At 45.4% G+C, this 15,347-nt stretch overlaps 1 protein-coding gene across 1 annotated transcript in view; it reads left to right on the top strand.

Annotated features, from left to right (window-relative positions):
* LOC126203699 (endoglucanase E-4-like) overlaps positions 1-15,347 on the top strand; it is a 390,595-nt gene that overhangs the window by 299,089 nt on the left and 76,159 nt on the right. The window contains exon 3 of the mRNA XM_049938068.1: positions 10,126-10,221. Coding sequence (XP_049794025.1) covers positions 10,126-10,221 — 96 coding nt within the window. The remainder of the gene's footprint in view (positions 1-10,125; positions 10,222-15,347) is intronic.

Raw genomic sequence — 15,347 nt, 5'->3', positions numbered from 1 at the left:
TGGGTTCAGGAGGGTAATACGGAACGCCGTGCTGGATCCCAACGGCCTCGTATCACTAGCAGTCGAGATGACAGTATTTTATACGCATGGCTGTAACGGATCGTGCAGCCACGTCTCGATCCCTGAGTCAACAGATGGGGACGTTTGCAAGACAACAACCATCTGCACGAACAGTTAGACGACGTTTGCTGCAGCATGGACTATCAGCTCGGAGACCGTGGCTGCGGTTACCCTTGACGCTGCATCACAGACAGGAGCGTCTGCGATGGTGTACTCAACGACGAACCTGGGTGCACGAATGGGAAAACGTCAGCGGTTCTAGGCGCTACAGTCTGGAACCGCACGACCGCTACGGTAGCAGGTTCGAATCCTGCCCCGGGCATGGATGTGTGTGATGTCCTTAGGTTGGTTAGGTTTAAGTAGTTCTAAGTTCTAGGGGGCTGATGACCTCAGATGTTAAGTCCCATAATGCTCAGAGCCACTTGAATTTGAACCAACCCGATAAAAACAGGTTTTGTTATGTTTCCCAAACAACATAAAAAAATCGGGACGTATCAAAAGGCATGGACTTCGGTTAAGAACAAGGACTCTGATTTGTGGAACTTGGAATGCACAGGGGTTAGCAGGTAAATTGAGAATATATTTAAAGAAATGGAAGTACTGAAAATGGATATGCTGGTAGTGACAGAAGTGAAAATGAAAGGATCTGGACAGCAACTAATTAGAGACTTTATTGGGTATTGGAGTGGAGTGAAAATAACTGAAAGAGCAAAATCAGGAATAGCAGTTCTTATCAAAAGAAAACGGAAACAAGAAATAATTAATTGGGAAGAAGTGAATGCAAGCATAATAAGTGCAACAATAAGAATTAATGGAACAAAACTGGAATTAATTGGGGAGTATGGCCTTATGCTCCTGACGAGAAAAGAGGGTTTTCTTACAAGAAGCGATGACGAATGTCCAGATGGACGTGAATTGTTAATAATGGGGGACTTAAATAGACGAATTAGAAAAAGACGAAATGATGAGACGTTGTAGGACCGTGGGGAGAGAATGTAGACAGCGGTAATGGAAGGAGGCCGATTAATTTCTGTAAGGTTCAGAAGTGTACTGTTATGAATGGGCAGTTCCAGCACAAAGAAATACCTAAGTACACCTGGACCAGTCCATCAAGGGACCTAAAATCAGTTATAGACTATGTAATTGTGCATAGACGACGGGTAATTAAGGTGCAAGATGTAATGATAGAATGGAGCGTGGCTCCAATCATTTTATAATCATTTCAGAAATTATTTTTTTGATTAAGACCGAGATGTAACATAAGGAGAAAGAGGAGAATTCTGGACACATAACTATGGAGGATCCGAAGTATAGGATACATTTGTTACAAGAAGAAAGCGTGAAAAGTTTGTCTCGGCAAATTTTAAATCTAAGACTTTATGCAGTGGAGGAGCACTGGAGTGGTAATGAGCTATACAGTTTCCTGAAATAGTCAATTAAGGAAGCGGCGGAGGGGGCTTTAGGACGGGAAAGGGAGAGAAGAGTAAGAACTGAATGGATGACCACGGAGTTGTTGGAGGTGGTTAAGGAAAGAAGAAACTATATCATACATGATTAAGTTCTGGGAGTGAAGGGAACTGGAATAGGTACAAGGTATATAAAAAGATAGCTAAGAAATAAACAACAAAGTGTAAGGAAGGGAAATGGCAAAGAGTAGGCGAGAAAATGGAGCATTCGCTTTGATACAGGAGATCGGCAGAGGCATGGAGAATGACAAGGAAGATGAAAATGGCCAGCAGTCTCGCACCCACAATACAGCCTAAATCAGTGAAAAAAGCACTCTGAAGAACTTCCGGTAGAAAAAAGAATAGACCACGTGATAGAAGTCTACAGCAAAAGCAAAACATCAAGTAAGATAGAACCTATACTAGAGGAAGAGGTGAAAGGTATGCTAAAAAGGCAAGAAATGGAAAGGCAAGGGACAGGGAAGAGTTGTGACGGAATTATGGAAATAAGCGTTCCCTCAGACGGTGAGAGTTATACTAAATTGTTCATTGAGATTACGGAGGGAGAGGAAATACCAAAAGAGTGGTGTGTATGACACATGGGCGCTATCTACAAAAAAGAAAACAAGAAGCGCCCAAATAATTGTAGGGGAATTAGTGTAATGGCTTTTGGCGCTGTTTTGAAAACCGGTTGGAGAATGAGATTGAGGGATAGATGCGAGAAGAACACACAGATTTTACAATTGGACGATATTGTATGGATTAGACAAGTAAGTGAGAAGGCGTATTCAAAGGGACAGGAAATACCTTACTATTTGTGAATTTAGAAATGAAATGAGCGTACGGCAACGTTGGCCGGGAGTCCCCATCGAGGGAAGTTCAGTCGCCAAGTGCAAGTCTTATTTCATTCGACGCCACATTGGGCGACTTGCGCGCCCATGATGAGGATGAAATGATGACGACAACACAACACCCAGTTCTCGAGCGGGAATCGAACCCGTGCCCGCTTGCATGGGAGGCGAGCACGTTACCACCGAACTAAACAGGTGGACAGTGAATTCAGAAAAAGCGTATGATTGTGTACCCATCAATGGGCTATGGGAAGCGATGGAATATATAGGTGTAGAGGCACAACAGATATCCCTAATTCAAAGAATACGCCACCAATCGCATGCAGCAGTTAAAAGTAGGGAGAAAGTTGAATGAGACATACCAAACATCGAAAGGACTTGGACAAGACTGCAGTATGTCTCCGACCCTGTTTAAAATATATGTGCAGTATACTGTATATTGGAACGGTGGACTCCATTCCAAAATGGTACTAGCCGGCCGAAGTGGCCGTGCGGTTAAAGGCGCTGCAGTCTGGAACCGCGAGACCGCTACGGTCGCAGGTTCGAATCCTGCCTCGGGCATGGATGTTTGTGATGTCCTTAGGTTAGTTAGGTTTAACTAGTTCTAAGTTATAGGGGACTAATGACCTCAGCAGTTGAGTCCCATAGTGCTCAGAGCCATTTTGAACCAAAATGGTACTATCTATGCGTAATTATTTGCCAATGATAAGGTACTGATAGCACAAACTAGAGAGGACGCAAAATTCACAACAAAAAAGATAATGGAAGCATTTGAACGAGGCAGGCTTAGAATAAATTGAGCAAAACAGAATATCTAGTAGTAGGGGGAGACGGCAGAAAACAGTACCGCCGCAAGGGACTATTAAAGCTTTAAAGGAGTTTAAATACTTAGGGAAGCTGTGAAGCAGATGTGGAGCGCAGGATCCAAAAGGCAAGAGGAGCAATTAAAATGCTACCTGGAGTTCTGTGAAGCAGGGCAGTATCAAAAGAAACAAAGAAGATTTTGCTAACAGTGGTGGAAAGTACACTAACATAGGATGCAGAAAGATGAGCCCTGGGGGAGCGGCAGAGAAGCAGAGTACAGGCACTAGAAGTGGATGGAATAAGGAGGGCAGCCAAGATATCCAGGACAGAGCGGAGAAGAAATAAGGAAATCAGATAATGAAAACGGAACAACCGGTTGTGTTGTGCAAAGACCTGAGAATAGAGCTCTCCAATGGCATGGCCAAGTACGTCGAATGGAGCAAAGACGAAGACCAAAAGCAATCCTGGAGTGGTCGCCTCCAGGGAGGAGGAAGAGTGGACGGCCGATAGTAAAACGGAGAACGGGAGTGATAGGGATGTTGAGGAAGAGAGATCTGAAAGAGGAAGACTGCCATAATTGTGAAAGCTGGCGAATGGGAATATAGGACAACCGCTGAAGCGTGGAGAAGCCCTTAAAGGTAAGTAAGTAAGACCACGGGCACGCACACCTCTTCCTCTCCAGCCACAGCAACGACGTGCATGGCTTTCAACTATGAAAGCAGATTCTGCCTGCACGCAAGTTACGGTCGTTTGTGTGTACGAAGTACTCGTAGGCTTGATGAGCGCTATCTCGTGAAGTGCATTCATCCAAGACTCACTGGCCCCACCTAGGCCTTATGGCCCAGGAAGCGAAAGCCACAATTCTCGTTCACCTTTGGTGTGTTCCTGGGGGGGGGGGGGGGGGGACTGAGAACGGACACTAACCAGCGCTCGGTACTTGGTACGTGAAGAACATTGTTACACCCGTTCCTTTTCCGGTGTTGCAACAGGAAGGTGATGTGCTGTTCCAACATGATAATGCTCGCCCACACACTTCCCGTGAAACTCAACGTGCTCTGCAAGCCGTCTGGCACTGGCAACTTCCCTGGTCACACGATCTGCTGACTCGACTCCAGTCGAGTACGTGTGGGATATGATGGGATAAGAAGTGACTTGTCCGACTCGTCAGCCAACAGATCTCACAGAAATATGTGAACAGGTCGAGCAGACGAGGCATAACGTATCCCAGGGCATTATCTGCCTTCTGTACGATCGACTGGATGCCGTAGTCAGCGACTGCATTGCCACCCTTGGAGGCTACACTACGTGCTACTAATGTGGGTGTTTTAGTACGGGTCGATACCTGGTACTGTACCTCAGAACCGCATGTTCCATTGATCTGTAAATGTTATCATTTCATTTATTCCATATGCACTGTCGCAACAATCTCGAGTTAATTGCAAACCTCTGAAAGGGTGTACAATTTTTTTTTTTTTTGCTGGCAATGAAGTTTGGCTTCGTCGTTGTTGTTTTTCAAATATTTTAATATTTTGAAGGATCAGCCTCAGTTGCGCAAATTTTCTGGTCTTTACCAAGTTTCGGCTAAATTAATCTAGCCATCTTCAGAAGCATAAAATTACTATAACATGCCAGAGTAAGGCACAGTCAACATTAAAATTAAAACCTAAAGTGCCATGGTACCATGTCGAATTAAAACTACTTAACTGAAGTCCAGCCCCGCTGCCAACCGACCGCGTGGCGAAGAGATGCCGGGACTGGACTTCAGTTAAGTAGTTTTAATTCGACATGGTACCACGGCACTATAGATTTTAATTTTAATGTTGACTGTGCCTTACTCTGGCATGTTATAGTAATTTTATGCTTCTGAAGATGGCTAGATTAATTTAGCCGAATCCTGGGAAAAACCAGAAAATTTGCGCAACTGAGGCTGATCCTTCAAAATATTAGTATTTCACAGTTGCTGACGGGGCTGCAATATGCTAAAAATTCTTAGATTTCTACTGCCGAGGTGACTGTTTTTCCTTTCTCTTTTCCAATTCGGATAACTTCGATGTGCTTTTCTCTCGTATCATTTTTGAGTACGATGCTCAACAAGAGTGGCGATAATTCTTCTCATTGTCGGACTCGTGTGTGAATTTCGAAGAAGTCTGAGATTTTCTCCAATGAATTCCACATTTGAGGTGGTTCCTGATAAAATATCCTGGGTAATGGCTCTCTTCTTTCTGTCGATCCCAAATTCTCTTGGCTGTTAAGTAACATTTGTTTGTCAACAGAATCGTCAGCATCCATGGAATGTAGATCTGTATCATTGTGGCATCGTCTGACGAATCACAGTTACTATTATTATTATTGTTTTTACTTTGTACTACTCATATGCTGTGCATATAATACTGATTACTGTATCTGGGGTGGCTCGTTGTCTCAACAGTACAGACAGCCGTCCAGCCACATCGGAGGAGGCACCTATGGAGAGGCCAGGCTAACATATTGTCCCTGAAGAGGAGCAGCAGCCTTTTCAGTAGCAGCAAGGGTAACAAACTGACTGGTCTGGCCTTTAACATTGACCAGCATGGTGCTGCAAACGGTTGGATGCAAGGGGAAGCTACAACAGCTCAACTGTATATTTAATTACGATGGCTTCCTCTTGGGTAAAATATTTCGCACGTAAAGACGTCCCCCCTTCGGATCTCTCATTGTGAAGTATTCAGGAGCCTTTTATAATCAGAAATCAATTGTGATTATGCTGACTGGAGTGCACTGAAATTCTAAAGGTTGCAGGGATAAAACACAGGGAGCGAAATGTTATCTACAATTTTTACAGAAACCAGACTGTAGTTATAAGAATCGAAGGACAAGACGGAGGTGGTCGTTGAGGGGCGAGTGACACCGGGTTGTAACGTATCCCCCACTTTGTTCCGTCTGTACACTGGACAAGCAGTAAAGGAAACTAAGAAAAATTTGGAAAGCGGAATAAAGTTCAGGAATGACGAAAAAAGCTTCGCCTTCGCATTAAACCGCTTGAGTTCATGCCTGGATGATTCTTCTGAGACCAGGGGCGGTTCTAGAAGTTGGTCAAAGGGGGGGGGGCTATTTGCGGAGGGGGGGAGGGAGGGGGTTTGCGGGAATGGAATATCGCTTAACAAAAGGAGAGGGGAGTTGGGGTACTCCACCGATAAATTGGTAAAATGTGTTATTTAAAGTAGTTTTCTGTAACTGTTTTGGAGTTTAGGGTAAAAACGTGTCTACAGAATGTGTGTACCCAGGAAAATAATACGATTTGACCCAGATGTCCGGCGATTTCGAAGTTTTTGTCTGGGCTCAGCAATTTAAGTGTTGGTAGGCATACCCCGAATATTTAGCTTTCTTCATTATTGTAGTGGTACTCGTACATTACTATACATCCAGTATATATTAATAAATAATAAGAGCCGATTTTAAGTTAAATGATATTTATTGGTTTAGCTTCTCATATTATACCGCTCTTATTCTTTTGTTAAAATGTGTTTGAAATACATTGCAGCATATATTGCTACATAATTATTAAAAAATGATTGAACCTGTTGAAGTAATATATTCGCTGATTTCTGAAGCCATTTTATCCAGTGTAATATGATACTCCATTGGTGGGGGGGGGGCTATAGCACCCTTAGCCCCCCCCCCCCTCCCTTGCCACCGATCCTGTCTGAGACGTCTGATTTTATACCTCATCTTTCCGGATCTATGCTTGTATCCCGTACACAGTGTATTTCAAAAATAGAGGCTGTAATCTCGGGCATGTATACCCTATATGCAGACAATAATTTTTTTTAAAAAAAGCCTTCTTGGACTCGAAATATCAGTTGAATGGAATGGACACGCCATTTAATCTAGGGCACAGCACCAACGCCAACAAAAGTCAAATAAGGGTAATGGAATGCACCCGAATTCTGTCAAGTGATGGAGGTGGTTCAAATGGTTCAAATGGCTCTGAGCACTATGGGACTCAACTGCTGAGGTCATTAGTCCCCTAGAACTTAGAACTAGTTAAACCTAACTAACCTAAGGACATCACAAACATCTATGCCCGAGGCAGGATTCGAACCTGCGACCGTAGCGGTCTTGCGGTTCCAGACTGCAGCGTGATGGAGGTGAAATTAGTTTATAAGGACTACTTTTTTAGTGCATAAATTTTGCGATTAGGGCAGCAAAATAGCTCATAATGGTCGATATAGAAAGGATGTAAATCCGAGATTACAATAACAAAAATGTGCGTCTGAAAACGGGGAATATTGTTACGTTTTACATAAATTTAAGTGCTTGGGAGTATTTTCTGAAGCTATTTTCCTGGTTTTTAGCCTTACACTGTGCTACTGAAAAATTATGAAGATTAGATGGGTAAATCGAGTAACTAACATAATAAGTAATCTAACTGGGGAGAAAAGAGCATAATGTTACAATTTGATTACAAAAAGAGATCAGCTAGTAAGACACATCCAGATGCATCAAAGAACAGTCCATGAAGCTTGCGTACCTGTGGAAGATAAAAACATTTGGAGATGGGACAAAGGTTTAAGTCCAATAAACAAGTCCAAGTGGATGTAGATTGCGGTAGTCATGCAGAAGTGATGAGGCAGGCATGCGATGGACTATTGTGGAGAGCTTCACCAGTCATACATCTATGGTAAACCTGGTACACAGTTCAAGTTTCCACCATCAGTCTGCACTGCAGTCTCCAAAGAAGCTAATGTGCTGCTCCTGTACTTTGCGTATTGTAATGTTAACTCACCAACTGGATTCATTTGGATGAGACAGGCCTGAACATCTTGTAAGGTGAAAGTAATGCTCAAATAAATAAGTCAAATAAATAGAAACCAAAGCCGAACAATCAGGTGATATGCTGAAGATCCAATTCAGAAATGCAAGCTACTCTTCACAGCCTCCATAGCCATACAAGTACCGTCACTGATTTCAGTGTGGAAGGTTGATCCAGGTTCTATTCCAGATACCTTCTATGATTTTTCTGAGTAGGGAGGATTGATTGGGGTCCACCACCCTCGTGAGGTCAGATGAAGAGCTGATAGAATAAAGAGCCAGCGGCATCATCTGGATTCATCCACTGGCTACAACGGCTTGGGGGGTTGGCGGCATGCTGATCACATGTCCCGTGATCATACACTCCTGGAAATGGAAAAAAGAACACATTGACACCGGTGTGTCAGACCCACCATACTTGCTCCGGACACTGCGAGAGGGCTGTACAAGCAATGATCACACGCACGGCACAGCGGACGCACCAGGAACCGCGGTGTTGGCCGTCGAATGGCGCTAGCTGCGCAGCATTTGTGCACCGCCGCCGTCAGTGTCAGCCAGTTTGCCGTGGCATACGGAGCTCCATCGCAGTCTTTAACGCTGCTAGCATGCCGCGACAGCGTGGACGTGAACCGTATGTGCAGTTGACGGACTTTGAGCGAGGGCGTATAGTGGGCATGCGGGAGGCCGGGTGGACGTACCGCCGAATTGCTCAACACGTGGGGCGTGAGGTCTCCACAGTACATCGATGTTGTCGCCAGTGGTCGGCGGAAGGTGCACGTGCCCGTAGACCTGGGACCGGACCGCAGCGACGCACGGATGCACGCCAAGACCGTAGGATCCTACGCAGTGCCGTAGGGGACCGCACCGCCACTTCCCAGCAAATTAGGGACACTGTTGCTCCTGGGGTATCGGCGAGGACCATTCGCAACCGTCTCCATGAAGCTGGGCTACGGTCCCGCACACCGTTAGGCCGTCTTCCGCTCACGGCCCAACATCGTGCAGCCCGCCTCCAGTGGTGTCGCGACAGGCGTGAATGGAGGGACGAATGGAGACGTGTCGTCTTCAGCGATGAGAGTCGCTTCTGCCTTGGTGCCAATGATGGTCGTATGCGTGTTTGGCGCCGTGCAGGTGAGCGCCACAATCAGGACTGCATACGACCGAGGCACACAGGGCCAACACCCGGCATCATGGTGTGGGGAGCGATCTCCTACACTGGCCGTACACCACTGGTGATCGTCGAGGGGACACTGAATAGTGCACGGTACATCCAAACCGTCATCGAAACCATCGTTCTACCATTCCTAGACCGGCAAGGGAACTTGCTGTTCCAACAGGACAATGCACGTCCGCTTGTATCCCGTGCCACCCAACGTGCTCTAGAAGGTGTAAGTCAACTACCCTGGCCAGCAAGATCTCCGGATCTGTCCCCCATTGAGCATGTTTGGGACTGGATGAAGCGTCGTCTCACGCGGTCTGCACGTCCAGCACGAACGCTGGTCCAACTGAGGCGCCAGGTGGAAATGGCATGGCAAGCCGTTCCACAGGACTACATCCAGCATCTCTACGATCGTCTCCATGGGAGAATAGCAGCCTGCATTGCTGCGAAAGGTGGATATACACTGTACTAGTGCCGACATTGCGCATGCTCTGTCGCCTGTGTCTATGTGCCTGTGGTTCTGTCAGTGTGATCATGTGATGTATCTGACCCCAGGAATGTGTCAATAAAGTTTCCCCTTCCTGGGACAATGAATTCACGGTGTTCTTATTTCAATTTCCAGGAGTGTATATCGCTGGCCTTGTAGGCAGCAGTCGGCGAGTCAGAACAGGCCTACGGCCTTATCCGTGTGTGACGTTTACAAGCTGTTCTCCGTCGCGTCATTTCGCCGTATAGTCTTGCAAACTGAAGCTGTGAATTCGGCTGTGAGACGCGCTCCGATAGTTGTGCTGGTACACAGTTTTCTGTGAACATTAAGTTCTGGGTTCGAGTCCCAATCTGGCATACAGGTTTATTCCGCTAGGTGAGTTGTAAATGCTGATTTCGCTGTAGCCACGAAACACGCATATTACGTAGGGACTTCAAAAAGTAAGTTACATATGGCGTCCTATACTAATCCCAATTGAAATATCAATCTTTTCTGCTTTCGTCTGAAGGTGAATTTCTGTTTCTGCTGCAGCTGGCGACTTCGTCAAGTTCGGGTTCACAATGGCCAGCACGACAACCCTGTTGGCGTGGGGACTGCTCTCCTACAAGGAAGCGTACAAGTCGGCGGGTGAGTAGCAACAGAGCAACCTGCCTGATTACGTGGCTGGATATTCCTCTTGCACGAGCAAAAGTTATGTCCACCGTTGCAGAGCCGTTGTGCTGCATATTCATTGCTTCCAAACAATTTTAAAACAAAAACAAGGCTTTTTTTAAATATTGCACATAGTACACAGAGTCTTTGAGTAAAAATCAGGACATGATAATTTTCATTCGTATAAACATACCACTTATTTATTTGGACAAAACAGAAGATGAATGACGTTATTAGGTGATAAAATTCTTTCGGGTTTCCAGCTGCGCTAAATGGTTTCAAACCCATGAGCTTTTAGCCGAGTCCGGTACACTAATGTTTGCATACTTGGCGAGCAAATAAGATCTTATACATGCGGCATTACATGCACCGAAACGTGTAGCCGGTGCTAAACAGGCTCTCACCTTCCACTTCCCACACTCAGATCCAAATACCATATGCCGAAACTCTTCGTTTGGCTCTCATAGTTGGGAGCAAGTGCTTCGTCTGTATTCCGTCACAATACTAATGCTATTGAAATAATGCAAAGAAAAGAATTTGAATTTTGTTTATGACCACTTACTGTCGAGTAGTAGAATATTGTCAAATGATCTTTCACTAAACCCAAAGAAATTCTGGCCTTAAGTAAAGGCTGTTAGCGATGCCAAAGTTACTGTCCAGTCACTCACGAATGAGACAGGAAATGAAACTGAAGGTAACAAAGCAAAAGTTGAACTACTTAACTTCGTTTTCAAATGTTCCTTTACAAAACAAAATCTACAAGAACTGTTCCAATTTAATTCTCATATCGCTGAAAAGATGAGTGAAATAAGTATTCAGTTGCTTTGAGAAACAGCTGAAATCGTTGAAACTTAATAAAGCTCCAGGGCCCTATGGAATCCCTATCAGAGTCTATACTGAAATTGTGAATGAGTTAGCCCCTCTCCTAACTAAAATCCGTCGTAGATCCATCGAACAAAAAGTCTTGCCCAGTACTTGTAAGAAAGCATAGATCACACCTGTCTACAAGAAGGGTGGTAGAAGTGATCCACAATGAAAACATATTCAAACATAATGAAGTATCTCGAAAAGAATCACCTCCTCCATTTAAACCAGCCTCGATTCCGAGAACATCGATCATGTGAAACCCAACTCACATTTTTCTCACATGACATACTGAAAGCGTCGGATCAAGGCAGTCAGGTACGTGCAGTATTCCTTGATTTCCGTAAAGCGTCTGACTGAGTACCACATTTACGGTTATTGGAGAAAGTACGATCGCGTGAGTTATACTGTGAAATTTGTGACTGGATTGAAAGTAATTTGGTAGGGAGGATGCAGCATGTTATCTTGGATGGGGAGTCATGTCAGTTGTAGAAGTAACTTCGACTGTGCCCCAGAGATGTATGTTGGGACCGTTGCTGTTCATGTTCTACATTAATGACCTCGCGGACAGTAGTAATATTAACCTCAGACGTTTTGCAGAAACAATAGGTATCTATAATGAAGTACTATCTCAAAGAACCTGCACAAATAATCAGTACGCTCTTGTTAAGATTTCAAAGTAATGCAAAGACTGGCAACTTCCTTTAAAAGTTCAGAAATGTAAAACTGTGCACCTCACATGACGAAGAAACCTAGTATCCTATGAATATAATCAGTCACATTTGGAATATGCAAACTCATACAAATTCATGTGTGTAAGACTTTGAGAGATATTAAATGGAATGATCACACAGGCTCAGTCGTGGGTAGAGCACGTAGACTTCAGTTTATTGGTAGAATAATGACGAAACGCAATCAATCTACAAAGGGGTTGCTCACAAATCCCTCATGCAACTCATTCTAGAGTACTGCTCTGAAAATGTGTGGGACACAAACAAAATCGACTAAAAGGGGGGTAATGAACGCAGCACAAATAGTCACAGGTTTGTTTGTCACTTGGTAGAGTGTCACAGAGACGCTGAAGAAAGGGAACTGGCATACTTTGGAAGACAGAAACTATCTCGAGATAGATAACTTACAAAGTTTCAAGAACTGGCTTTAAATGATGACTCAAGGAATATACTGCAACCCAATACGTATCGATGCATTTAAATTATCATTCTTCCAGCACTCCATACCTGAATGGAACGGGAAGAAACCCTGGTAACTGGTATAGTGGTCGGTACCCTCTACCACGCAGAGTACATACATAGACGTAGATGTAGATGAGCGTTGCTATGATGCCTGTCAATCAAATCAGAATTCAGACACAAAAGAATGTTAATGAACGAAACTTTTCTATACGTCACCCATCACTTACGTCATATCAGTTAAAATTAACCTTTCTAACTATTGAGTGAGGTATGGGAGCGAACGCTATGGCTCCCAGAGCCAGTAACGTTACACAACACAGCGATCTAATTGTAAACTATATTGTGCAGGAGCTTCTTGACTACACACCATAGTTAAACGTTTATGAATACCTGCTATTTTTGACTCCTGCCTTCCAAAAAATCACGCTGTCCATCTTTTGTCCGTTATTATCGCCTTCCATCTTGTCCATGGTTTTTTTTCTACTTAAAAACAAACAAGCTCCACTCTCATTCCACAATACACAGTGTTCACAACTGCCATCTAGCGACTGTGTAGTATACTTCCGTCCCCAACAATATCGCTGCGAGAACAGTATCTCTGGACCTTGGGCAGTGTGTTCTGGGATGCCAAGTGTTTGAAGTTGTATCTGTCCGTATAATGTGTGTAAATAAATATTATGTATGTGAATCGATAACGTCGACAGTCATTACACATCATGAACATCGTGTTCGTTACCAAAATCCAACATTGGTGACACCGAGTTTTTTGGAAACCGGGTCGCAAAATTTTCGTGCGACACGTTGCTCCACCTACACCCGACGTGAGAATCCCAACACCTTGCCGAAGTGGATGCTGCACACAACGACGGTCAGCTACCTAGTCAATGACATAAGTGTTGCGAGTGTTTAGCTAACGACTTTTCACCGCTACAAGACGGAATCTGCCATACTTCGCCGGCCAGTGTGGCCGAGCGGTTCTAGGCGCTTCAGTCGGGAACCGCGCGACCGCTACGGTCGCAGGTTCGAAACCTGCCTCGAGCATGGATGTGTATGATGGCCTTAGGTTAGTTAGGTTTAAGTAGTTCTAAGTTCTTGGGGACTGATGACCTCAGATGTTAAGTCCCATAGTGCTCAGAGCCATTTTTTGCAATACTTCTTTATTTAATACTGACAAATGCCAACTGCGACAGCTTTGCGTCACGTTCGTCGGCCACCTAATCGACGCAACAGGCATACTGCCCACAGAGAACAAAATTGAGAAGATTACTAACTGGTCCCCTCCCACAAATTACCAAGAACTACGTAAATTTCTCTGCGATGTCAATTTCTACCGACATGCAGCTGAAACTGTACTTTCCATCAAAGAAGCTCTATGGGGAAAAAATACTTCGGGGAAGAAGAAGCTAATATGGACAGTCGAGATGCAAACTGCATTCGACAACATTAAAGCTCAACTGCCCCACACCGTCACACTGGCTCTACCTTCACTGGATGCTCATCTTATCATTCCACCAGACGCGAGCGACCTTGCGACAGGCGCTGTATTACAGCAGAAAGTGCCAGGAATGACATAACCTGGTCGACTTTTGACAGCGATCTACTAGCCATATACGAAGTGGTGCGCCACTTCCGCGGCGATATTGAAGGCAGACCATGTACTATCTCTACAGACCATCGACCATTAGCTGACGCAGTAAAGAATCCGTTTGACAGCGCCACACCATGCATGTTTAAGCATTTGGACCACATGTCACAGTTCAGAACAGACGTTCGCCACGTGCACGTAGTGGACAATATGGTTGCGGACTCCTGTCCTGCCGGTCAGTGTGGCCAAGCGGTTCTAGGCGCTTCAGTCCGGAACCGCGCGACCGCTACGGTCGCAGGTTCGAATCCTGTCTCGGGCATGGATGTGTGTGATGTCTTTAGTTTAGTTAGGTTTAAGTAGTTCTACGTTCTAGGGGACTGATGACCTCAGAAGTTAAGTCCCATAGTGCTCAGAGCCATTTGAACCATTTGACTCCTGTCCCGGTTAGCGGCCGTGACCACTCAAATGGATTTCGATAACCTCGCACAGGCAACAGATACGAACCTGGAACGATTCTTGTCAGGCGGCGACACGGGATTATAACTGCGATAATGCACAGTGCCCAGAACCAACAAATTAGTCTGGTGCGTCGTGTCAACGGGGAGGAAACGACCTTTCGTCACTGACAACTATAGCCGAACATTATTCGACTTGTTCCATAACTTAGGTCACCTCGGAGTGCGCCCCACGACGAAACTAGTTTCTGATCGTTATGTGTGACCGAATATGAAGAGGGGTGGTGCCAGTTGGACACGAGCGTGCATTTCTTGCCAGAGGGCGAAGACAGGACGACACAACCAGCCGCCGTTAGGGACCTTCCCTGTCCCGAAGGGCCGATTTGCCACGCACATATAGATTCAGTGGGGCCACTACCTGAGTCTAACGGATTTCGTTGTATCCTGTCGGTCATCGACCGAACGACTCGATGGGTGGAGGCCGCTCAGCTCAGAGACATATCAGCGGAGACAGTGGCGAGATCGTTCATCAACTTGCGGATGGCGAAATTTGGCAGCCCTGAGTCGCTAACATCCGATCAGGGCAGATAATTCGAATCGACCGTGTTTACGGAACTGTGCCGCGTCTGCGGCTGCCACCGATTCCATGCCACAGCCAACCATACACAGTCAAACGGCCTAGTGGAACAGTGGCACCTCACGCTGAAAACGGTGTACCATGATAACGAATGGTCAGAGGCCCTACCCTAGGTACTGCTGGGTATCAGAACTTCCCACAAAGAGGACCTCGACGCCTCGCTAGCGGAGATCCTCTATGGCGAAGCGATTAGCCTCCCGGCGGAATTTGTCATACAGACAACGGACGAAGACAACAAGGACCTCCCACACTTCGTACGACGGGTCAGAGAACTGATACACAGCATCAGAGTCCCACCACCGTCGCAGCACGCAACACCCGCTGTATCTGTGCACGGAAACCTACACACTTGCACTCACGCAATGCTA

Source organism: Schistocerca nitens, chromosome 9 (genome assembly GCF_023898315.1).
Source record: "Schistocerca nitens isolate TAMUIC-IGC-003100 chromosome 9, iqSchNite1.1, whole genome shotgun sequence".
Classification (NCBI taxonomy): domain Eukaryota; kingdom Metazoa; phylum Arthropoda; class Insecta; order Orthoptera; family Acrididae; genus Schistocerca; species Schistocerca nitens.
The sequence above is the reverse complement of the archived record's forward strand: the minus strand, read 5'-3'. Positions and strand labels throughout refer to the sequence as shown.